Consider the following 25185-nt stretch of genomic DNA (forward strand, 5'->3'; position numbering starts at 1 on the left):
TATCAAGGTTTACACCTTAGCCCAGCGTCTTCTCAATGCAGTCAAGATCAAAGATTTCCTGCTCACTCATTGTCACCTAGGCATCAAATACACCACCCCCTTCCTCAGCCCTCCTCCCCCTCCCCTCAACCATCCTCTGCATCTAAAGTACACAAGATCTGGATACAAGGAGATCATTTCTAATGTGCGAGGAGGAATGGGTTATAAAAGATGCAGATTGCTGGCAGGTTAGGCCGGCTCCGGGAGTCTGGCTCCTGGAGTGCTTCAAAGGGTAAGAGGCAAAGGGTTTAGAATTGAGAAAGGAGCCAGGCCCCAGTGTGTTGATATGCAGCTTTGTTCATGATCTTGGCAGTGTGAGGCCTGGACAAACAGGCAGCTATTATACACTTGATGGATTTTCACAGCAGGCGTTTGCTTTCTACTTCCACAGAAATGTTCCTTTTGTCTCTCGTTACAATGGCTGCTGCAAACCCCCAGAAATAAACTCGGCAACATGTATCATTCATAGGCCCCCAACTGCTGTGGGGTGGGGTGGGGTTCGTGTCAGGGGATGGGGAAGGGGGGAAACTAGGGATGAAGTGGGGTGGGTCGGGTGGAGGGGAGGGGGGGGGAAAGAGATAAAGAAGAAGATTAAATTAAAAATATTGCACAAGAGCAAAGTTGAGTCTGAGCTGCCCTGTCATCATTTGCGGTGCTTAAATTCGATATTCATAGAATCATACAGCACAGAAGAGGCCCTTCGGCCCATCGAGTCTGCACCAACATGCAAGAAACATCTGACCTCCCACCTAATCCCATCTACCAGCACTTGGCCCATAGCCTTGAATGTTATGATGTGCCAAGTGCTCATCCAGGTACTTTTTAAAGGATGTGAGGAAACCCGCTTCTACCACCCTCCCAGGCAGCCCACTTCAAACCATATTGTCACTATCTTAACTCACACCAAGTCCTTTGTGTTCACTGGCCTTCATTAGGTCCCAGTGTGGCAATGTCTCAATTATAATTGGGCGGCACGGTGGCACAGTGGTTAGCACTGCTGCCTCACAGCACCAGGGACCCGGATCCGATTCCCGGCTTAGCTTACTGGCTGTGTGGAGTTTGCACGTTCTCCCTGTGTCTACCTTGTTTTCCTCCGGGTGCTCCATTTTCCTCCCGCAATCCAAAGATGTGCGGATTACATCGATTGGCCAAGCTAAATTGCCCCTTAGTGTCAGGGGGACTGGCTGGTTAATGCATAGGGTTATGAGGGTAGGGCCTGGGTGGGATTGTGGTCGGTGCAGACTCAATGGGCCTAATGGCCTCCTTCTGCACTGTAGGATTCTATGAGTCTATGATAATATTTCCATCCTTGTTGTCATATCTCTCCATTGGACACAGGCTCTCCCCTCCCAGCCCCCCAGCCTACTTCTGTAACCTTCACCAGCCCCAAAACCCTCCCAGATCCCTGCACTCCTCCCAATCAGACCTCCTGCACATTCCTCATTTTAATCGCTCTACCTGTGGTCTCTGCAATTCCATCCCTAAATCTCTCTCTCTCTTTCCTCCATTAACACCAGTTTTTGGTCATCTTGTCCTAATTGCTCTCAATGAGGTTCCAGGATAAATGTTGATTGCTCACACTTCTGTGAGGTTCCATATAAATGCAACTTGTTGTTGTCATGTGATGTCACGCTGCAGTCTCATGCCCTATCACCAGCGACAATGCCAACTAACCTTGGCCTCCGGTGCTATGTGATGGCCCACATGTTTGGCTGGGTCTTGATGCATCTGACAGATTTACTTATGTGCTATTTTATCAATTCACGGGATGTGGGAGTCGCTGGCTCGGCCAGCATTTATTGCCCATCCCTAATTGTCTTTCAGAAGCTGGTGGTGAGTCGCCTTCATGGACCACTGCAGAAATACATAGAAACTAGAAGCAGGAGTAGGCCATTCGGCCCTTCGAACCTGCTCCGCGTTCATTTTGATCATGGCTGATCATCAAATTCAATATCCTGATCCCCCCTTCCCCCCATAATCCCTTTAGCCTCAAGAGCTATATCTAATTTATTCTTGAAATCAGACAATGTTTTGGCCTCAACTACTTTCTGTGGTAGTGAATTTCACACATTCACCACCCTCTGGGTGAAGAAATTTCTCCTCACCTCAGTTCTGACAGGTTTACCCCTTATCCTCAAACTCTGACCCCTAGTTCTGGACTCCCGCACCATTGGGAACATTCTTTCTGAATCTACCCTGTTAAACTCTGTTAGAAATTTATAAGTTTCCATGAGATCCCCTCTCACTCTTCTAAACTCCAGTGAATATAATCCTAACCGACTTAGTCTCTCCTCATATGACAGACCTGCCATCCCAGGAATCAGCCTGGTAAACTTGTGTACGCACATCCACAGTGCTGTTAGGGAAGAAGTTCCAGGATTTTGACCCAGTGACAGTGAAGGAACGGTGATATATTTCCAAGTCAGGATGGTCAGTAACTTGGAGGGGAACTCCCAGGTGGTGGTGTTCCCATGTGTCTGCTGCTCTTGTCTTCCTAGATGGTAGTGATCGTGGGTTTGGAAGGTGCTGCCCAAGGAGCCTTGGTGAGTTCCTGCAGTGCATCTTGTAGATGGTACACGCTGCTGCTACTATGTGTCAGTGATGGAGGGATTGAATGTTAATGAATGGGATGCAAATCAAGCAGCTACTTTGTCCTGGATGATGTTGAGCTTCTTGAGTGTTTTTGGAGCTGCATTTATTCAGACAAGTGGAGAGTATTCCATCACACTGACGTGTCCTTGTAGATGGCGGACAGGCTTTGGGGAGTCAGGAGGTTAGTTACTTGCTGCAGGATTCCTAGCCTCTGACCTGTTCGGGGCAGCATGGTGGCACAGTGGTTAGCTGCCTCATAATGCCAGGGACCCAGGTTCAATTCTGGCCCTCAGCCACTGTCTGTGTGGAGTTTGCATGTTCTCCCCATGTCAGCGTGGGGTTCCGGTTTCCTCCCACAGTCCAAACATCGGGTTAGGTTGATTGACCATGATAAATTGCCCCTTCGTGTCAGGGGGGTTAGCAGGGTGTTGCGGGGATAGAGCCTTGGTGGGATTGTTGTCGGTGCAGGCTCGATGGGCTGAATGGCCTCCTTCTGCACTGTAGGGATTCTGTCCTTAACCATAGGAAATGGCTGGTCCAGTTCAGTTTTTGATCAATGGTAACCCCCAGAATATTGGCAGTGGCAGATTCAGCGATTGTAATGCGTTGAAGGAGCAATGGTTAGATCCTCTCTTGTTGGAGATGGTCATTGCCTGGCACTTGTGTGGCACGAATATTACTTATCAGCCCAAGCCCGGATATTGTCCAGGTCTTGGTGCATTTGGGCATGGACTGCCTCAGTATCTGAGGACTCGTGAATAGTGCTGAACATTGTGCAATCATCAGCGAATATTCCCACTTCTGACCTTACGATGGAGGGAAGGTCATTGATGAAGCAGCTGAAGATGGCTGGGCCTGGGACACTACCCTGAGCAACTGCTGCAGAGATGTCGTGGAGCTGAGATGATTGATCTCCACAACCACAACCATCTTCCTTTGTACCAGGTATGACTCCAACCAGCGGAGAGTTTTCCACCTGATTCCCATTGACTCCAGTTTTGCTATGGCTCCTTGATGCCACACACAGCCAAATGCTGCCTTGCTGTCAAGGGCACTCACTCTCACCTCACCATTTGACTTGAGCGCTTTTGTCCATTTTTGAACCAAGGCTGCAATGAGATCGGAAGTTGAGTGACCCTGGCGGAACCCAAACTCAGCGTCAGTGAGTAGGTCATTGCTGAGTAAGTGCCGCTTGATGGCACTGTTGATGACGCCTTCCATCACTTCATTGATGGTCGAGAGTAGACTGATGGGGCAGTGATTACCCCGGTTGGTCCTGCTTTTTGTGTACAGGGCAAACCTGAGCAATTTTCCACATTGCTGGGTAGATGCCAATGTTGTACTAGAACAGCTTGGCTAGGGGCATGACAAGTTCTGGAATATTGTCAGGGTCCATAGCCTTTGCAGCATCCAGTGCCTTCAGCCATTTCTTGACATCACGTGGAGTGAATTGAATTCTCGGAAGACTGGCATTTGTGATGCTGGGGAGCTCCAGAGGCCGAGGTGGATCATCCACTCGGAAATTCTGGCTGAAAATTGTTGCAAATGGTTCAGTCATACCTTTTGCACAGATGTGGTGGGCTCCTCCATCATTGAGGATGGGGATATCTGTGGATTCCCCTCCTCCAGTGAGGCGTTTCATGTCCACCACCATTCACGACTGGATGCAGCAGGATTACAGAGCTTTGATCTGATCCATTGGTTGCAGGATCGCTTGGCTCTATCGCAGGCACCTTAAGCTGTTTGGTACGCAGTGTGCAAAACCTGGGAACATTACCGTTGGTAAACAGTGGAATATTGTGTTTAAAATTCACAATGAATCTAGAAGACAGTGAATCAGGAGAAACTATTCCCATTGGTCGAAATGTTGAGAACTCAGACACACCGATTTAAGGTGATTTGGCAAAAGAGCCAGTGGTGAAATGAGAAAAAACGTTTGTTACACAGTTAAGATTAGAAATGCATTACCTGAGTGTGGAAGATCCAGATTAAATCAAAAGGGAATTGGATAATTACCTGAAGAGAAGATAATCGTGGGGCTATGGGGAATAACAAAGAGCTGTCATGGACAGATGGGCTGAATGGCCTCCTTCTGTGCTGTTTGATTCTATGATTGGGTGAATGTGAGGGAAGGGGACCGAAGATCTGGATCCTCACCGAAAGACCCAAGGGAGAATCATAGAAACCCTACAGTGCAGAAGGAGGCCATTCGGCCCATCGAGTCTACACCGACCACAATCCCACCCAGGCCCTACCCCCACATATTTTACCCGCTAATCCCTCTAACCTACACATCCCAGGACTCTAAGGGGCAATTTTTTAACCTGGCCAATCAACCTAACCCGCACATCTTTGGACTGTGGGAGGAAACCGGAGCACCCGGAGGAAACCCACGCAGACACGAGGAGAATGTGCAAACTCCACACAGACAGTGACCCGAGCCGGGAATCGAACCCGGGACCCTGGAGCTGTGAAGCAGCAGTGCTAACCACTGTGCTACCGTGCCGCCCCAACCACTGTGCTACCGTGCCGCCCCAGGGACGGTGCTGTGGGTGCTATTTGACCTTGGGATGCTTCACCATCCAGGGTGTGAGACAATGGCGGGGCCACAACACTGAGGGTGCAGCAGTGCTGAGAGCAAAATGGGGAACGGTTATTGCCTGGGCGGGAACAATAAAGATTGTGAATCCAAATAGAAATAAGGGCCGCATTCAGCACTAACTCTAAATATAAATACCAGAAGCCTGAAGGCCTCGGCCTTGACCCTGTGGGGCATTTGCTGGGCTCCGTGCGTATGACGTCACCGCGCCGACAAATGGGCGGTGCCCGACGTGACGATATGACGGCGCAGTTGCCAACATTCTGCGCGTGACGTCAACACGTCACAGAATGGGCGGGGCCGGGCATGACGTCATCGCGGCACCGGCCCCCCCCCCCGGCGGCGTTATGCGCAGAACGTCATCACGGCGACAGCCCCAGCGGCGCTACGCGTGACGTCTGACGCAGTGCGGCCCCCACCCCCCCTGCTCAGTTGCATGTGACTGACAGGAGGCTGTCAGCAGCTGCTGAGGGCAATGCCTGGGTACAGGCGGCTGGCCAGGGGGCAGGAGCTGAGATGCAGCAGGTAGGACATACCCGTGCTCACCACCACCAAGTGCTGTAAAACAGGCTCTGCCAGCTGGACCCTTGGTTTAGTTGGCACGGTAGCACAGTGGTTAGCACCACAGCCTCACGGTGCCAGGGAGCCGGGTTCGATTCCTGGCTCAGGTCACTGTCTGTGTGGAGTCTGCACCTTCTCCCCGTGTCTGCGTGGGTTTCCTCCGGTTTCCTCCCACAGTCCAAAGGGTTAGGTGGATTGGCCGTGCTAAATTGCCCCTTTAGTGTCAGGGGGACTAGCTAGGGCAGTGGTTCCCAAAGGGTGCGGCGAGAGAGGATGGTAAGTGTGGCGGGAAGATTCAAGGACAATCAAAGAAACATTTAAACATGGTTTAAACAAGCATTGTTTTATGCTTTCTAGATGTCCCATGATCATATTATAAAGTCGTTGTGTTCTATGTTATGAATCAAGCACTGCTAGGAGTTGTTTTTTTGTTTTTGAATGTATTTCTTATCAATAAAAAATTCGGTGTGGCGCGAGCAAATTTTTATTCCGAAAGTGCGGCCCAGTGAAAAAAGTTAGGGAGTCACTCAGCTCGGGTAAATGCATGGGGTTACGGGGATAGAGCCTGGGTGGGACTGTGGTCGTTGCAGGCTTGATGGGCTGAATGGCCTCCTTCTGCACTGTAAGGATTCTATGATTGTACTCACAGCGGCTGCTCCTGAGGTTGGCATTGCCTCTCCCCCACCCCTTTTATATTCCTTTCCCATCCGTTGACCCCACTGCCACTTGCGCCAGGATGAAGTTCCTTAGGCACCAGCAGACCAAAAAAGGCGATAATTCTTCATCCATGAACCTGTGAGTGTCAGTGTGCTATTCAGCTGTCGAAGACATCACAGTCCAGCCTGACCATGCGGCTTTCCCCACCCCACACACCCCACACACACACTGCTGGCACATTGCAGACCAGCTGGAGATGCTGGATTCAGTCAGGCCCAGACGATTTGCCCTGCCATGCCCTGCAATTCGCAATGCCCTGCCTGTTAGCCAAGGGCATTGAGACCACTTGAATCGTCTCTGCCACGGTGTACGACAGATTAATGGGAAACAGGGTTATTGTTGGTCGCCTCCCACCCACTTCCCTATCTAAACTGTGCTGCTGTGAGAACAAAGCCAAGTGGAGGCCGGGCACCCTCGGCCACCCTGTTTAACCTCCTGTTACCGTGGCTGTTTGGTGTAATGTTGGTGGAGCCTGGAGACTGGTTCCCCAGTCTGTTTGCCAAAGACGCAGGCAGCAACGGCAGGAAGATAACTGTACCAATTGTGAGCAGAGTGTTCTATCCTTCCAGACCGAAGCTGGACCTTCTGTTTGTGAGACGATTCTGCCGTATCCAGGCAGTCCTCTTCCCGTCTTGGTCATCGCAGAGTGTCCTGATGTTCGCCACCCTGCTCTCTGTCGCCCTCCTTGGTGAGTCTCATCTGTTCAAACTGCTGACTCAAGAACAGCTTCTTCCCTGCTGCCCAACAGACTTTTGAATGGTCCTGTCACAGATTAAGCTGATCTTTTTCTACACTCTAGCTATGACTGTAACACTATATTCTGCACCCGCTCCTTCTCCCCTATGTACTCTATAAACAATATGTTTTGTCTGTATAGCATGCAAGAAACAATACCTTTCACTGTGTCCCAATACATGTGACAACAATAGAACAAGAACAAAGAACAAAACAGTACAGCACAGGAACAGGCCCTTCAGCCCTCCAAGCCTGTGCCTATCATGATGCCCGAACTAAACTAAAAAAAAACTTTCTGCCCTTACTCGGTCCGTATCCCTCTATTCCCTCCCTATTCATGTACCCATCCAGATGCCCCTTAAATGTTGCTAATGTGCCTGTTTCCACCACCTCCTCTGGCAGCGCGTTCCAGGCACCCACCACTCTCTGCGTGGAAAACCTCCCCCGCACATCTCCCTTAAACTTTCCTCCTCTCACCTTGAACCTGTGCCCCTTGTAATTGACACTTCCACCCTGGGGAAAAAGCCTCTGACTATCCACCCTGTCTGTGCCTCTCACAATTTTGTAGACCTCTATCAGGTCTCCCCTCAGCCTCCATCTTTCCAATGAAATCAAATCAAATCCTCATAAGGCAAACCCTTCATCCCAGGAATCAGCCTAGTGAGTCTTCTCGGAACCATGTCCAATGCAAGTTTATCCTTCCTAACTGTGTTTGTTATTCCTTTACAGAGCAGCTGGTGGTCTATCAGGTAGGGATTGTCCCGAGCCAATACTTCAAGGTTCTGGGTGAGAAAGACTTGGTTGGTTTTAGGAGAATCACATTCGTAGCCATCTGCCTCATTGTGGCCAATGCTGTGGTAAGTAACCACATTAGTATCCAGTGAAAAAGAGAAAGCAAACTCTGCAAATAAATACAAATTAGGGTGGCACAGTGGTTAGCACTGCTGCCTCACAGCACCAGGGACCCGGGTTCGATTCCCGGCTTGGGTCACTGTCTGTGCGGAGTCTGCACGTTCTCCCGGCGTCTGCATGGGTTTCCTCCGGGTGCTCCGGTTTCCTCCCACAGTCCAAAAGACGTGCTGGTTAGGTACATTGGCCATGCTAAATTCTCCCTCAGTGTACCCGAACAGACGCCAGAATGTGGCGACACGAGGATTTTCACAGTAACTTCATTGCAGTGTTAATGTAAACCTACTTGTGACTATAATAAATCAACTTTAAACAACGTCACTGTGCGGAGGTGACCCGCTGGCTTAGGGCTTAATGTGCATCTACTGTGAGATGGACAGTGCGGTCTAGAATTTCTCTCTGATGCTGCACTTACATTTTGTGCTTAAAAAATAGTCACATTTTCCTTGGAAATTAAGAATCTTAAGTGGGTAAAGGGACCAAAAGGGACCTGGGAGTACGAATACACAAATCATTATAAGTTGTGACACAGGTTATTTGGGCCTTTGAGGGAGGCAAAGCAAGTTCCAAAGCTAATTCCTTAAAGGATAGAATTGAAAAGTTCTCCTTCAAGTCACTCACCATCCTGACTTGAAACAATATCGCCGCCCTTTCACTGCCGCTTGGTCAAAATCCTGGAACTCCCTCCCTAACAGCACTGGGGGTGTACCCTACACCACATGGACTGCCGTGGTTTGGGAAGGTGACTCATCACTGCCTCCTCAGGGCAATTAGGAGTGGGCAGTAAATGCCAGCCATGCCACTAATGCTCACACACCATAAACGAATTGAAGAGGCGACGTTAAACATATAATGGAACCTTGTTCAGACCTATACGGTTTACAATCTGCTCTCATTTCAGCAAATGGGATGTAGAGGCGATGCAGAAAGTGCAAAAGAAGATTTGTAAGGATGATAAATTAATACCCATCAGGAAAGGACAAACAAGCTGGAAAGGGAAAGGCTGAAGGGTGATTTTATAGAGGTCTCAAATGTTTTTCTAAGAGTGCATACAGAGAGAATGTCCAAAGATGTGTGGGTTAGGTGCATTGGCCGTGCTAAATTGCCCCTTAGTGTCCCGGGATGAATAGGTTAGAGGGATTAGCGGGGTAAATATGGGGGATGACGGGGATAGGGCCTGGATGGGATTGTTGTTGGTGCAGCCTCGATGGACCGAATGGCCTCCTTCTGCACTGTAGGGTTTCTATGATTTCTGGAGAAGAGCAGAAACGGGCCATCAGTATACGGAATCCAGTCAGGGATTCAGAAGAAACTTCTTTACCCAAAGTTGGTGCGAATGTGGAAATTGCTCCTGCAGAGAGTGGTTGAGGTGGATAGTATAGATGCATTAAGGGAAAGCCTGAAAAATGTATGAGGATGAAGGGAATAGAGGGTTACGCTGATAGATTTGGATGGGGAAAGGTGGGAGGATGTTCGATTGGAGCATAAATGCTGTCACTGACTGGTGCGGCCCTGTCCCAGATTCTGATTTTGAGAGGGTAACCAAGAGTGGACAGCAACCTTTGTACAAAACGGAGGTGAAAGGAGATCGGTTCCTTGACGAAATGTTTTATGGTGACAGAACGTGAATGTCGGAGATGAGTTTGGTTTCCCTTCACCCCAGCAATGGCCTTTCTCTTTCAGTTGAAGAGCTCTGACCAGTTCATCTCGAGTTTGATGTATGTGCGGTGGAGGCAGAGCCTCACCATGGACCTCCACAAGTCCTACTTCAAGAGGAAAGTCTACTACGCTCTGAACGTACTCCATGACAAGCTGGATAACCCGTAGGTGGAATCCGAGTGGGGCTGGATTTTTCCCCAGTCGATAGAAAATGTTTATTCTGAAGTGGGCGGGTTGGGGGAGAGAGAGGGGGGGGAGGGGGAGGGAGAGAGGGGGGAGGGAGAGAGAGAGAGGACACAGTTCCCCAGTTGGATAAAACAATGAGGTGCTGGGCAGCAAAAACCAGGAATGTTCCAGAATCAACCTCCAGTGAGCTGGAGTGGACCTAGTGGAAACTCTATTGCCACTGAGTTAGGAAGGGAGGTATTTTCTGTGGATCCTCGCTATTGGCTGACCTTACTGGCAAGCTGAGGACAATGCACTCATTGGCTGTGATTCCTTCCTTGGATAAATAGTCGCTCTTCAGTGAAGGATAAGCATTTTGGCTGGGTACAGGAGGGTGGTCTGATATCTCTGATCTCAGCAATGTACTCGGGATGGGAAGACAAAAGAAAAGATATTCATTTATATAGCACCTTTCGTGACATCCAGACACCATTAAAATACTTCAGAGCCAATTGAATCCTTTTCTTTTAAAGTGTTCACTCCTGTGGGAAGCTAATTTACAAATGGCCTGTATATCGAAGGTAATGGATATCTGAGTGTGCTGCGGAATGGAATCAAATCAAAGGGTTCAGATGGTAATACATACCTGGGAGTGAGTTACAAGCTAGAATCTAATCGAGATGTTTGGATAATTTATATATAGAGTAATGGATACCTGGGAGTGAGTTACACCGTGGAATCTAACCAAGGGGTTCAGATGGTTTATATATAGAATAATGGATACCTGGGAGTGAGTTACAGACTGGAATCTGATCGAGGGGTTCAGATGGTTTATATATAGAATAATAGATACCCGGGAATGAGTTACAGACTGGAATCTAATCGAAGGAAGGACCCAGTGATCCATGTGAGAAAGATGAATGAGTTTAAATATTCCTGTGGAGCCCATTGCTGGATCACAGCCTGAGTTTGCTGGGGGTTACCTGGCACAGCCTGAGTTAGCTGGGGGTTACCTGGCACAGCCTGAGTTAGCTGGGGGTTACCTGGCACAGCCTGGGCTAGCTGGGGGTTACCCGGCCTGAATCTGTCTGTCTGTTTTACAGGGACCAGCGTATCAGCCAGGATGTGGAGAGGTTCTGCAAGGGGATGAGCACAATGGCCAGCAACCTCATCATCTCACCATTCACCCTGGGTTATTACACCTACCAGTGCTTTCACAGGTAACACGGGGTTGGGGTGGGGGGCCGGGGGTGGGGGGAGGGGGGGGCCGGGGGAGGGGGGCGGTGCCTGGGGGAGGGGGACGCTGCCTGGGGGAGGGGGGGTGGTGGGGGGGTGCCTGGGGGGTGCCCGGGGCGGGGGGCATTGGTGCTGGGGAGTGTGTGTGTGCATTGAATGAGAAAATAGAGATGTCTTGTCTCTCTGGGAGAAGAGGATAGAATGTGTAAGTCCCTGTGTTTAAGGGGGTTCTTGTTTCTTACTCTGGGCGATTCCCAGATGGAATATGCTGCTGATGAGGTTTGGGTTCTGCTTGTTTATTATCAGCACAGGCTGGCTGGGCCCCGTCAGCATCTTCATTTACTTCATCATTGGCTCCGTGGTCAACAAGGTTCTGATGGGGCCGATTATCCCAACCCTGGTCCAGCAGGAGAGGCTGGAGGGAGACTTCAGGTGAGATGGGTTTAACTTTTCCTCTGGCGTTTCACAATGTCTCCCCATCCTCCGGGTGACCAATTCTCAGCGCAGTGTGATGGTGACCAGGGAGGGGAAATGTCTACCCTCCCCCACCCAGCCTATCCACCCGGTCCACCTCTGTCCACCCCCAACCACACCTACACCCACCCTGTCCACCACTCCATCCTCCTCCATCATCCACCCACACCTCCCCCCAACCATCCCCAACTACACCTATCCCCATTCACCCCCAGCCACCCCTGTCCACCGCCATCCTCCCCCTTCCTCCCCAACCACACCTACCCCCACCCAGCCCATTCTCCTCCACCCCCACCAACCCCATCCACCCACCTACCCCTGTCCACCACCATCCAGCCCGTCCACCTCTCCCCCACCCACTGCTACCTCCGTCCATCACCACCCACCTTCCCCCATCCTCCCCCCTCCCCCATCCTCCCCCCTCCCCCATCCTCCCCCTCCCCCATCCTCCACCCCCCCATCCTCTCCCCCCCTCTCCTCCCCCATCCACCACCACTCACACCATCCATCACCCACCCTCCCCAGTTCACCCCCACCCCTGTCCACCCTCACCCCTATCCACCCTAGTTTTGGATTCTCCCTCCAAGTGAAAACAATCCCTCCAGACCTGTCCCTGTGGTCCAGCCCCTTTGTACAGTAAGTCTCCTTTAGATGTCTTATCTCTTCTCGAGGAAAAGCCTCCGGCCTGTGTAACCTGTCCCGAGGGCTCATACTCTCAGCTCTGGCACCACGCTTGTCGAAAAATAAAAGTACTTTCTGCCCGTGTTTCTCATAGTATACGGACCAGAACTGTGCACGGTTACTCATCAAGAACAGGCCGGCGGCAGGGTCCCGTATAATGGAGCGTCACATCACTAATCGAGTATTTTGCCTCACTTGGTTCCTTAATAGTAAATGATTTTGCCTCAGTTGACAGAATGCTTAACCCTTAAATGCTGGATTCAGGCTGGCAATAAACGAGGCAGGTAATCCATCCACCATTGGGAGGGGACATGGCAAGCATGTGGGAATCTTCAATGGGTGCTTGTGTCTGCCACTGAGGGGATGTTACGTCTGAACACTAATGGAGATGACCTCTTCCTGCCTCTCTGCCATAGGTTCAAGCACATGCAGATCCGCGTTAATGCCGAGTCGGCTGCTTTCTACAGGTGAGCGCGCAAGGCAGCGAGTTTCTGTGAATGCACGTGTTGTAAAAGGGACATCGCTCTTACCCAAGGGGCTGTTTCAGAGTTGAAGCAGCTGTTCTGAGGTCGCAGGTTGTCGAAAGACTTGCATTTACATAGGGGATTTTTACAGTAACTTCACTGCAGTGTTAATGTAAGCCTACATCTGACACTAATAAACAAACTTAAACACCTTTAGCAACCTCAGGACATCGCAAAGTGCTTTCCAGCCAGCGAGGTTAATATTGAAATGTAGTCACTGCTGTAATGTAGGAATTAGCAATCAATTTGTGCGCAGCAAGCTCCCATAAACTGACCCTATAATAGGGTGACCAGAACTGTGTACCCTATTATAGAAAGGATATTATTAAATTAGAAAGAGTGCAGAAAAGATTTACTAGGATGCTACCGGGACTTGATGGTTTGAGTTATAAGGAGAGGCTGGATAGACTGGGACTTTTTTCTCTGTAGCATAGAAGGCTGAGGGGTGATCTTATAGAAGTCTATAAAATAATGAGGGGCACAGATCAGCTAGATAGTCAACATCTTTTCCCAAAGGTAGGGGAGTCTAAAACTAGAGGACATAGATTTAAGGTGAGAGAGGAGAGATACAAAAGGGTCCCGAGGGGCAATTCTTTCACACAGAGGGTGGTGAGTGAGGGGAATAAGCTGCCAGAGGCAGTTAGACAATTACATGGGTAAGATGGGTATAGAGGGATAAGGGCCAAATGTGGGCAATTGGGATTAGCTTAGTGGTTTTAAAAAAAAGGACGGAATTGACAAGTTGGGCCAAAGGGCCTGTTTCCATGCTGTAAACCTCTATGACTCTAGAACTGCAATATGAGAACAACCACATAATTTGGTTATAGTGACGTTGATTGAGGGATTAGTATTGTTCAGGACACCAAGGAGACGCCCTCTTTTCTCCTTTGAAATAATGCAAAGGGACCTTTCTCGTACACATGAGAGGACAGGCCCGTCCTCAACTTAACATCTGATCTGAAAGATGACACTTCCAACAGTGCGTCACTCCCTCGGTACTGGAATAAAATGTCCCTATTCTGTGTTTCAGTCTGTGGAGTGGAAGTGGAACCCACAACCTTCTGACTTGGGGCGTGGGGTGGGTGGTGTGAGGGGGGTTCGGGGGGCATGCGGGGGTCAGCGGGGGTTGTAAAGCAGATTGGTTTTACAATACGCAACCTCTCGAGGCTGAGTACATCGGGGATTTGGGACCAATGTTGATGTTTTCAGCAGAGCTAGAGTTTGGAGGATGATGGAGCCAGTGTAGGGGAGGGAGGTGAGGCAGGTAAGGGTGACTTGGAAGGTGCGTGGGTGAAGGGGGGGGAATGGGAATTCAGATCAGCCTGAACGGGGTAATTGAACCAACCTAGGAAATGTGACCTTGAGAAGGTACGTGGCTCCAGGGATGGGAATTTTAGTTACAAGCTGGGGTGAAGCAAAGGAAATAGTGAAGAGACTTGTTTCAGGTGTAAAACATTCTGATGGGTTTAGATAAGGTAGAGAACGAAAAGCTGTTCCCATTAATTAATGTACAAGGACAAAGGGACACAGATTAAAGGTTTGGCAAGAGGTATTGGGAGAATGTGAGACTCACTCATGGAGCAAGTAGGGGCAGATGGGATGGGGAGTGACAGGTTTAAAGTTTATTTATCAGTGTCACAAATAGACTTACATTAACACTGCAATGAAGTTACTGTGAAGATCCCCTCGTCACCACACACTCCAGCGCCTGTTCGGGTACACTGAGGGAGAATTTAGCATGGCCAATGCACCCTCAGCAGCACATCTTTCGGGCTGTGGGAGGAAACCGGAGCATCCGGAGGAAACCCACACAGATACGGGGAGAACATGCAAATTCCGCACAGACGGTGACCCAAGGCCAGAATCGAACCCAGGTTCCTGGAGCTGTGAGGCAGCAGTGCTAACTACTGTGCCACCGTGGGTGGGTAATGGTGGCGGGTGGGTTGATGGGGAACGCTGCCTGAGAGGGATGATGGGGAGAATGATCGGAAGTGACTTTGTTCACAAACATTTTCAATGCGAGAACACAGTCAGATACCTTGTTGTGATGTTCCTGGTTACAGAGCAGGGAGAGTAGAACACATGAGAACCAACTGGAGACTGCAAGACCTGATAAAAACACAGAGGGATCTAATGAACAAGGAGCTGTGGCTGTACAGTGAGTATACGGGGACAGTGTGTGTACAGTGAGTGCACGGGGACAGTGTGTGTACAGTGAGTACACGGGGACAGTGTGTGTACAGTGAGTACACGGGGACAGTGTGTGTACAGTGAGTGCACGGGGACAATGTGTACAGTGAGTGCGCGGGGACAGTGTGTGTACAGTGAGTACACGGGGACAATGTGTACAGTGAGTGCGCGGGAACAATGTCTGCCATGTCCCAAGAATAAGTAACAGCTAACTCCGCTGTGCCTCCCTCTCCCAGTCAGTTTCTCCTTTTTAACTCCTGGTTAATATTTTTCTCTCTTTTCCTCAGTTGGTGTGAATTTATTTGATTACCTTGGTGGAATCCTCAGCTACATCGTCATAGCGATTCCTATCTTTACTGGAGTGTATGATGACCTTTCCCCTGCAGACCTCATCGAGATGGTCAGTAAGGTAAGCTTCAGGCCTCCGTGTCACAGCTTCCATTGAAAAGTATTTTCATGTTTGCTTCATTTACATCAATAACTCTCTCTCAGCGTCTGTAATGAATACGATCCATCCCTGTCCCTCCCCCATGCAGGATTTTACCCTCCTGTCCTGGTGTTGACCCTCCAACACCTTTACCACATTCCTGCTATGTCCTGCGCATGGCTCCGGCCTGCGTTTCCAATGTTCAGGGTGGCAGGGGCGGCACAGTGGTTAGCACTGCTGCCTCACAACGCCGGGGACCTGGGTTCGATTCCCGGTTTGGGACACAGTCTGTGCGGAGTCTGCACGTTCTCCCCGTGTCTGCGTGGGTTTCCTCTGGGTGCTCCGGTTTCCTCCCACATACTGAAAGCGTGCTGGTTAGGTGCATTGACCCGAACAGCTGCCTGAGCGTGGCGACTAGGGGAATTTCACAGTAACTTCATTGCAGTGTTAATGTAAGCCTTACTTACGACGAATAAATAAACTTTAATTTTTTACTTTAGGGAATCGCTCGGGAGATATCCTAATTATTGACCTGAGTCTGATCCTGTACCTCGTTTGTTCCTGCAGCGTCCTGGTTGCCTAGGTTACAGAAGCACCAAGCCCCATACAGAGGGGACCAAACCTCGAGCTCGGCCCTCCCAGAGTTGACTGCTCTGAACCCACTTACTTTCCCTCTGTTGAACAGTCTGTCTGAACACAGCGGGGAGAGTTGGGTGGCACGGTAGCACGGTGGTTAGCACTGCTGCTTCACAGCTCCAGGGACCTGGGTTCGATTCCCGGCTCGGGTCACTGTCTGTGTGGAGTTTGCACATTCTCTTCGTGTCTGCGTGGATTTCCTCCGGGTGCTCCGGTTTCCTCCCACAGTCCAAAGAAATGCGGGTTAGATTGATTGGCCGTGCTAAAAATTGCCCTTAGTGTCCTGCGATGCATAGGCTAGAGGGATTAGTGGGTGGATATGGGGATAGGGCCTGGGTGGGAATGTGATCGGTGCAGACTCGATGGGCCGAATGGCCTGTTCCTGTACTGTAGGGTTTCTATGATATGATTCTATGAGTTGGGAGTGAGTGTGGGGTAGTTTCCGGCTACCAATTAGATACCACTGGAGGTTCCGTCGCATGAATGGTTTCAAGAAGGAGATGGACATTTTTCTAAGATAAAAAGGGGATATGGGGAACAGGTGGGGAGGTGGATTTGAGACCAGGGAGAGATCAGCCATGATCTGATTGAATGGCGGAGCCGGCTGGAAGGCTGAGTTTGTCTACACTGGCTCCTAATTCCAATGTTCCAATGACCTTTCACCCCCATAGCGCACCCTTCTGCCATTGGTCCATCCTCCTTCACACTCCCTTCACACAGCCAATCAGAAAGGAGAATGTCTCTTCATTATCCAATTGGATTAATCCGCACTTTCAATGAAGCAGTCCTCCCTTCCCCGACTCCCCAATCCAATATTTTTATATCTTGTCAGCGAAGGGTAAAAAATCACAACTGGGAGTAGTTTATAAGCCACCCCCCGAACAGTAGTTATACCATCTGACAGAGCAAACAGGAATAAATAAAATGGAGAGTGTAAGAACAAAACTGCAGTCAGATGTGCTGGTCAGATGGATTGGCCATGTTAAATTCTCCCTCAGTGTACCCGAACAGGTGCCGGAGTGTGGCGACTAGGGGATTTTCACAGGAACTTCATTGCAGTGTTAATGTAAGCCAACTTGTGACACTAATAAATAAAGTTTTAAATAAAAAGGTCACTCACCACCCTGACTTGGAAATGTATCACTGTTCCATCACTGTCGCTGGGCCTAAATCCTGGAACTCAGTCCCCGAACAGCACTGTGGGTGTACCTACACCTCGGGGACTGCAGCGATTCAAGAAGGCGGCTCATCACCACCGTCTCGAGGGCAATTGGGAATGGGCAACAAATACTCGCCCAGCCTTTGACATCCTGTGATAGAATAGTCCAAAGATGTGCGGGTTAGGTTGATTGGCCATGCTAAAATTGCCCCTTTGTGTCCTGGGATGTGTAGGCTAGAGGGATTATTGGGGATATTGGGGTCGGGCCTGGGTGGGATTGTGGTCGGTGCAGACTCGATGGGCCGAATGGCCTCTTTCTGTACTGTAGGGTTTCTATGATTTCTATGAATATTGTAATATTTAAAGAAAGCAGTGGCTCCAATTCCAGCTGAGGTGGGAGTTGTATTTCAGACAGAACTACCCCAGTTGAAGATACATGATCTAACAGAACAGGCTCAACAGGGGTACCCCTGTTCCGAATGAGCCTGCTCTGTACTCAGCACCCTGAGGTTTGATTTGATTTATTATTGTCACATGTATTAGCATACAGTGAAAAGTATTGTTTCTTGTGCGCTATACAGACAAAACATACCGTTCATAGAGAAGGAAAGGAGTGTAGAATGTAGTGTTACAGTCATAGCTAGGGTGTAGAGAAAGATTAACTTAATGCAAGGTAGGCCCATTCAAAAGTCTGACAGCAGCAGGGAAGAAGCTGTTCTTGTGTCGGTTGGTACGTGACCTCAGACTTCTGTATCTTTTTCCCGATGGAAGAAGGTGGAAGAGTGAATGTCCGGGGTGTGTGGGGTCCTTAATTATGCTGGCTGCTTTGCCGAGGCAGCGGGAAGTGTAGACAGAGTCAGTGGATGGGAGGCTGGTTTGCGTGATGGATTGGGCTACATTCACAACCTTTTGTAGTTTCTTGCGGTCTTGGGCAGAGCAGGAAGCATACCAAGCTGTGATACGACCAGAAAAAATGCTTTCTATGGTGCATCTGCAGAAGTTGGTGAGAGTCGTAGATGATGGTGGTGATTGCAGAGTACACCACTGGGTGGCAGTGCAGGTCAACCATTATTCTGTAAATTGAGTTTGTGTCTTTATACGCCCTGTTTGTGAACAGAATTCCCACTCACCTGACGAAGGAGCAGCGCTCCGAAAGCTTGTGGCTTTTGCGACCAAATAAACCTGTTGGACTTTAACCTGGTGTTGTTAAACTTCTTACTGGCAGTGCAGGACACAGCTGTGCCCAGTACTGAGATCCGGAGTCCCACAGTGTCTCCACCTGTTCATCCCAGGTTTCATCCTTGTTTACTGCGAGATTAAGGATTGGGCTGGTCCGTTCATTATGTTCCTGCCAGCATTTTGCCTTGTCCTTTGCTGATATCCGGGCAAATGAACTTCCAGTGGGTGGCAGATAGGTTGCCAACTCTGCCCTGACATGTTCCTGGAGGTTTTACCAGCTCTGCTGTCTCCTGGGCACAGTAAGAGTTTTAACAACACCAGGTTAAAGTCCAACAGGTTTATTTGGTAGCAAATACCATTAGCGTTCGGAGCGCTGCTCCTTCGTCAGATGGAGTGGGAATGGAGCTTTTCTCCCTCTCTGTTCACCAACATTTTTATAATCAGTGGAGGAAAGCGTTCCAAGAAAATGAAAAGAAAGGGCCTGGTTTGGTTCCGCGCTGTGTGAGTTTGCTCACTACAGTGTCCAGGGGATTAGCATCAATTCCTGGAGGGTTGGCAACACCGTTATCCCACCCAGACCCTGTTCAGAGTGGAGAGAGAGCAGCAATGGAGACGTGTGAAACTCACCTTTAGACCAACGGGAGCTGCAGCTTTCAGCATTGTGACCTTTGCCCTCTGCCCCCGACAGAATGCCTTTGTGTCCATTTACCTGATCAACTGCTTCAGCCGCCTCATCGACCTCTCGACAACCGTGTCTGACCTTGCGGGCTACACACACAGGTCAGTGTCTGTGCGCCAGGAGGAGAGGGGGGAGAGAATGATGGGGAAGGGGGAATGGGAGGGGTGAGGGCTGGGGGGGGTGAGGGCAGGGAGCAGTGAGGGCGGGAAGGGATGATAGTGGGAAGGGGTCCGGATAGGGAGGAGTGAGGGTAGGGAGGAGAGTGAGGATAGGTGGGTGAGGTTGAAGGAGGAAGAGGTTATAGTGGGGGTGATGGAAGTGAGAAGGGGAGGGGGGGAATGTACCCAGCCCAATGAGGAAATCTAACCCTTTCCCAATGTTCAATCCAGGAGTAAAATAAACACTTTTCCGTGCTGTGATTTCCTCCCCATGTCTAGCACTTCCTGTACTCGAGGGACACATGAAAGGACAACCCAGGTTTTACCCAGATCGTCTAGACGGTGAGGGCAGCAGGGCCCATCTAGACAGTGAGGGCAGCAGGGCCTGTCTAGACACTGAGGGTTAAATGTAAGCTTCAATTTATTGAAGCGCAGAGAAAGCTTCATTTTGGAGCATTTTTTTCCCAACGTTTTTGTTCTATTTGTAACAAAGTGATGTATATTTTGTATTATTATACAATGGCTTACCTTGTCCCTTATCAAGTGCTTGTGTGAAAAACGTGGTTGTAATGGAAAATGTAATAATGGTCAGAGTTCCCGAACAAGGAAGTGGTGTAGGTTTGCCCACGGAACCTGTCTGTACGTGGGTCACATTGTTTCCTCAAGTGGGCTACACAGCTCACGTTACGTGGCATCTCGCGATGTCCAACATACACGGGTTAGATAACATGCCACAAGATGCAGATTGGAAGGCGCTTACCAGGCACTGTGCAAATCTTCATGTTTACATCAGGCTTTTAATGTCAGGACGGCGAGGGCAGCAGGGCCCGTCTAGGCGGCGAGGGCAGCAGAGCCCGTCTAGACGGCGAGGGCAGCAGAGCCCGTCTAGACGGCGAGGGCAGCAGAGCCCATCTAGACGGCGAGGGCAGCAGAGCCCGTCTAGACGGCGAGGGCAGCAGGGCCCGGCGAGGGCAGCAGGGCCCGTCTAGGCGGCGAGGGCAGCAGGGCCCGTCTAGGCGGCGAGGGCAGCAGGGCCCGTCTTGGCGGCGAGGGGAGCCGGGCCCGTCTAGGCGGCGAGGGGAGCCGGGCCTGTCGAGGCGGCGAGGGCCCACCACTGCATGAGGAAAGCTGACCCAGACAGCGTGTACGTGCCGTGACCCGTGCTTAGCCCTGGAATAAAGGGCTATTTGACGATGTGCTTGATGTAAAGTTTGAATAGTGAGGGCTCATCATGTTGGTCAGTGGCTGCCAGGTTCGCAGTCCTGCTCCACAGACGCTCACTGACTATTTCTTTCTTGTGTTACTGACAGAATTGGAGAGCTGCAAGAATTAATCCTCAAACTCTCCGACTCGCATCGGAAAAGCAAACACTCTCCGCACCAAGAATTGTCGAGTTTTGAAGAGTAAGTTTTACCAAAGAGCCGTGATGATAAAGGCAAAATACCGCGCGAATGCTGAATCTGAAGCAAACATGAAAAATGCTGGAAAATCTCAGCAGGTCTGACAGCATCTGTGGAGAGAGAGTAGAGTCAACGTTTCGAGTCTGGATGACCCTTCGTCAGACCATTCAGCCCATTGAGTCTGCACTGACTCTCTGACTGAGTATCTTACGCAAGCCCTCTCCCCCGCCCTATCCCCATAACTCCACACATTTCCCATGGGCAATCTACCGAACCAGCACATCTTTGGACTGTGGGAGGAAACCAGAGCACCCGGAGGAAACCCACGCCGACACGGTGAGAACGTGTCACCTGCCCCAATGTCTCCCTGTGTGAACACTGCTGCAAAGTACCTGGGGGCATTTTGTTGACCTAAGCAGTGTCGATAAAGTAAATCTGGAATGTACCCTTTCTGCTGGTCCAGCTTGGCATGGAGGGCAGTGCAGTAATGTTATCTACATGGACTTTAGCAAGGCCTTTGACAAGGTACCGCATGGTAGGTTGTTGCAGAAAGTTAAATCTCACGGGATCCAGGGTGAGGTATCTAAATGGATACAAAATTGGCTTCTTGACAGAAACCAGAGGGTCGTTGTAGAGAGTTGTTTTTCAAACTGGACGCCTGTGACCAGCGGTGTGCCTCAGGGATCAGTGCTGGGCCCACTGTTATTTGTCATTTATATTAATGATTTGGATGAGAATATAGGGGGCATGGTTAATAAGTTTGCAGATGACACCAAGATTGGTGGCATGGTGGACAGTGAGGAAGGATATCTCCAATTGCACCGCGATCTTGATCAATTGGGCCAATGGGCTGACGAATGGCAAATGGAGTTTAATTTAGACAAATGCAAGGTAATGCATTTTGGTAGATTGAACCAGGGCAGGACTTACTCAGTTAATGGTAGGGCGTTGGGGAGAGTTACAGAACAAAGAGATCTAGGGGTACATGTTCAAAGCTCCTTGAAAGTGGAGTCACAGGTGGACAGAGTGGTGAAGAAGGCATTCGGCATGCTTGGTTTCATCGGTCAGAACATTGAATACAGGAGTTGGGACGTCTTGTTGAAGTTGGTAAGGCCACGCTTGGAATACTGTGTACAGTTCTGGTCACCCTATTGTAGAAAGGATATTATTAAACTATAAAGAGTGCAGAAAAGATTTACTAGGATGCTACCAGGACTTGATGGATTGAGTTATAAGGAGAGGCTGAATAGACTGGGACTTTTTTCTCTGGAGTGTAGGAGGCTGAGGGGTGACCTTATAGAGGTTTATAAAATAATGAGGGGCGCAGATCAGATAGATAGTCAATATCTTTTCCCAAAGGTAGGGGAGTCTAAAAGTAGAGGGCATAGGTTTAAGGTGAGAGGGGAGAGATACAAAAGTGTCCAGAGGGGCAATTTTTTCACACAGAGGGTGGTGAGTGTCTGAAACAAGCTGCCAGAAGTAGTAGTAGAGGTGGGTACAATTTTATCTTTTAAAAAGCATTTAGATAATTACATGGGGTACGATGGGTATAGAGGGATATGGGCCAAATGCGGGCAATTAGGATTAGCTTAGGGGTTATTAAAAAAAATAAGGGCGGCATGGACAAGTTGGGCCGAAGGGCCTGTTTCCATGCTGTAAACCTCTATGACTCTGTGCGGAGTCTGCACATTCTCCCCATGTCTGCGTGGGTTTCCTCCAGGGGCTCCGGTTTCCCCGCTCAGTCTGAAAGACATGCTGGCTAGGGTGGATTGGCCGTGCTAAATTCTCCCTCAGTGTTACCCGAACAGGCACTGGAGTGTGGTAATAGGGGATTTTCACATTGCTTCATTGCGGTGTTAATGTAAGCCTACTTGTGACACTAATAAATAAACTTTAATAAATAAAATTAGTTCTGAATGAAGCGTTTAAATTTCATAAAAGCACAGACTCCCGACAGTGCGATAGAGACCCATTCAGCCCATTGAGTCTGCACTGACTCTCTGACTGAGTATCTTACGCAAGCCCTCTCCCCCGCCCTATCCCCATAACTCCACACATTTCCCATGGTCAATCCACCGAACCAGCACATCTTTGGACCGTGGGAGGAAACCGGAGCACCCGGAGGAAACCCACGCAGACACGGGGAGAATGTAAAACTCCACACAGACAGTGACCCAAGCCGGGAATCGAACCCAGGTCCCTGGCGCTGTGAGGCAGCAGAGCCAGTGACGTCTCAGCCCCCCCCCCCCCCCCCGCCTGCTTGGCACACACAAACTTCGAGCATCAGCTGAAGTTGAAGAAAGTCACAGGCTTTCACTTTTCCTTTTGAATATTATCAATTATTCTGGGCAGACGGTTGCTAGGAAACGTAAGGGTTGACCAAAACCATGTCAGAGGAGGAATAAATGTTAGTTTAAAGTTTAGTTTATTTATTATCATCACAGGTAGGCTTACATTAACACTGCAATGAAGTTACTATGAAAATCCCCGAGTCGCCACACTCCGGCGCCTGTTCGGGTTACACTGAGGGAGAATTTAGCACGGCCAATCCACCTAACCAGCACATTTTCGGATTGGGGGAGGAAACCGGAGCACCCGGAGGAAACCCACGCAGACACAGAGATAACGTGCAAACTCCACACAGACAATGATCCAAGCCGGGAATCGAACCTGTGTCCCTGACACTGTGAGGCAGCAGTGCTAACCACTGTACCACCGTGCCACGTTAGGAGGGAAGTGGGTAAATATTTGAAACAGAAAAGTGTGAATGAGTACACAGAAAGGGAATAAAGGGACCTCGTGGAAAGAGCTAGCAGGGATGTGATGGGCCGAATACCTGTCTTCTGCATTAAATTAATCCGTGATTTGATATGTTTGGCTTTTGTGATTGAAATTGTCTTCCCCGAGAGCTACTTTGACCCCTTTGGGTGACACCCTTGATTGGAGCTCCACAGATGCCTTCCATTAACAAACAAAATGTCCATCGGATTAAAGAGAATCATAGAATCATAGAACGCTACAGTGCAGAAAGAGGCCATTCGGCCCATCGAGTCTGCACCGACCACAATCCCACCCAGGCCCTAACCCCATATCCCTACATATTTTATCCACTAATCCCTCTAACCTACGCATCTCAGGAAACTAAGGGGCAATTTTATCATGGCCAATCAACCTCACCCGCACATCTTCACCTGAGGTGTCATTCAGCCGTTTCACTGGAGAACTCGCTTGTGAATGTTAGAGCAGGATAGGCAATGGGCTCGTCTGGTTTTCCCCCTCCCAATGAAGACCTACCGCCTTGGTACACACGCTAGGGGCTGAGGTGCACGATGGGGGCAGTGAAATGGAACACTAACATTGTGGTCTTCTGCAGGGACAGTTTGGATTCAGGAGAGGAGGTGGAATCCGCTGACACGGCTTTTATCCTCGAACAGGTATCCTTTACGGCCCTGTCCTCCGAAGAGTTGTTGGTGAGGAATCTAACCCTGAAGGTCACCGCAGGGCACAGCCTCTTGGTAACGGGCAACACGGGCACGGGAAAGACCACTCTGTTACGGGTCCTGAACGGACTATGGGAGACGACCCATGGTAAGATTTGACCAGCGGTGTAAAGCCATTCCAAGCAGAGGAACACATGATCCCGCCTCCACCCTGGCTGGAGCTGTGCTGATGCCCTTCTCTAACTGGGCATCATTGCCATCTTGTGGGTACATTGGCGGGGCAGGGTCTCCCCAAATGCCCATTTGGGATCGAGAGCTCAGTTCTGACGGCAGGTCACTGTTCCAAAACATTGGCTGGGATTCTCCAGTCCCGCCTCCAGTAGGAATAGTCACGGATGGGAACGTTTGGAGAACTGTTGGGCTCTTCATATTTTCCAGTCCCGCTGGTGACGGGACAGGAGAATCCCATTCTCTCGTGAGTTGCTTCCTGACCTATTGAGTGCTTGCTCAGTGCATGTTCTTGCTTTGGCCATGGAGCTTAGTGGCTGGGAAGAGACCAGTATCCGTGTTGTTCTGTGGAGCCGCGTTTGCACATCGCACCATCAGAGCATCGTCCATGAACGGCCTGGGCTGAGGAGACGGATGCTTTTGGTTTTCCCAATGGAGTGAATAGCTCTGCAAGCATGGGGAGATGGTGGCCTAAGGGTATTATCACTAGACTATTAATCCAGAAACTCGGCTAATGTTCTGGGGACCCAGGTTCAAATCCCACCACGGCAGATGGTGGAGTTTGAATTCAATAAAACATCTGGAATTAAGAATCTACCGATGACCATGAAACCATTGTCAATTGTTGGAAAACCCCATCTGGTTCACTAATGTCCTTTAGGGAAGGAAACCTGCCATCCTTACCTGGTCTGGCCTACATGTGACTCCAGAGCCACAGCAATGTGGTTGATTCTCAACTGCCCTCTAAGGGCAACTAGGGATGGGCAATAAATGCTGACCAGCCAGCGATGCCCATGT

At 49.8% G+C, this 25185-nt stretch overlaps 1 protein-coding gene across 1 annotated transcript in view; it reads left to right on the forward strand.

Annotated features, from left to right (window-relative positions):
* Positions 1-5664: 5664 nt before the first annotated feature.
* The window catches only part of abcd4 (ATP-binding cassette, sub-family D (ALD), member 4), a 36421-nt gene continuing 16900 nt past the window's right edge, over positions 5665-25185 (forward strand). The window contains exons 1-12 of the mRNA XM_078234351.1: positions 5665-5755; positions 7078-7196; positions 7973-8100; positions 9836-9975; positions 11080-11196; positions 11519-11644; positions 12784-12834; positions 14955-15049; positions 15369-15490; positions 19171-19262; positions 20630-20722; positions 24093-24307. Of these exons, the coding sequence (XP_078090477.1) occupies positions 5706-5755; positions 7078-7196; positions 7973-8100; positions 9836-9975; positions 11080-11196; positions 11519-11644; positions 12784-12834; positions 14955-15049; positions 15369-15490; positions 19171-19262; positions 20630-20722; positions 24093-24307 (1348 nt within the window). The 5' untranslated portion in view covers positions 5665-5705. The remainder of the gene's footprint in view (positions 5756-7077; positions 7197-7972; positions 8101-9835; positions 9976-11079; positions 11197-11518; positions 11645-12783; positions 12835-14954; positions 15050-15368; positions 15491-19170; positions 19263-20629; positions 20723-24092; positions 24308-25185) is intronic.

Source organism: Mustelus asterias, chromosome 18 (genome assembly GCF_964213995.1).
Source record: "Mustelus asterias chromosome 18, sMusAst1.hap1.1, whole genome shotgun sequence".
Taxonomy (NCBI): Eukaryota; Metazoa; Chordata; class Chondrichthyes; order Carcharhiniformes; family Triakidae; genus Mustelus; species Mustelus asterias.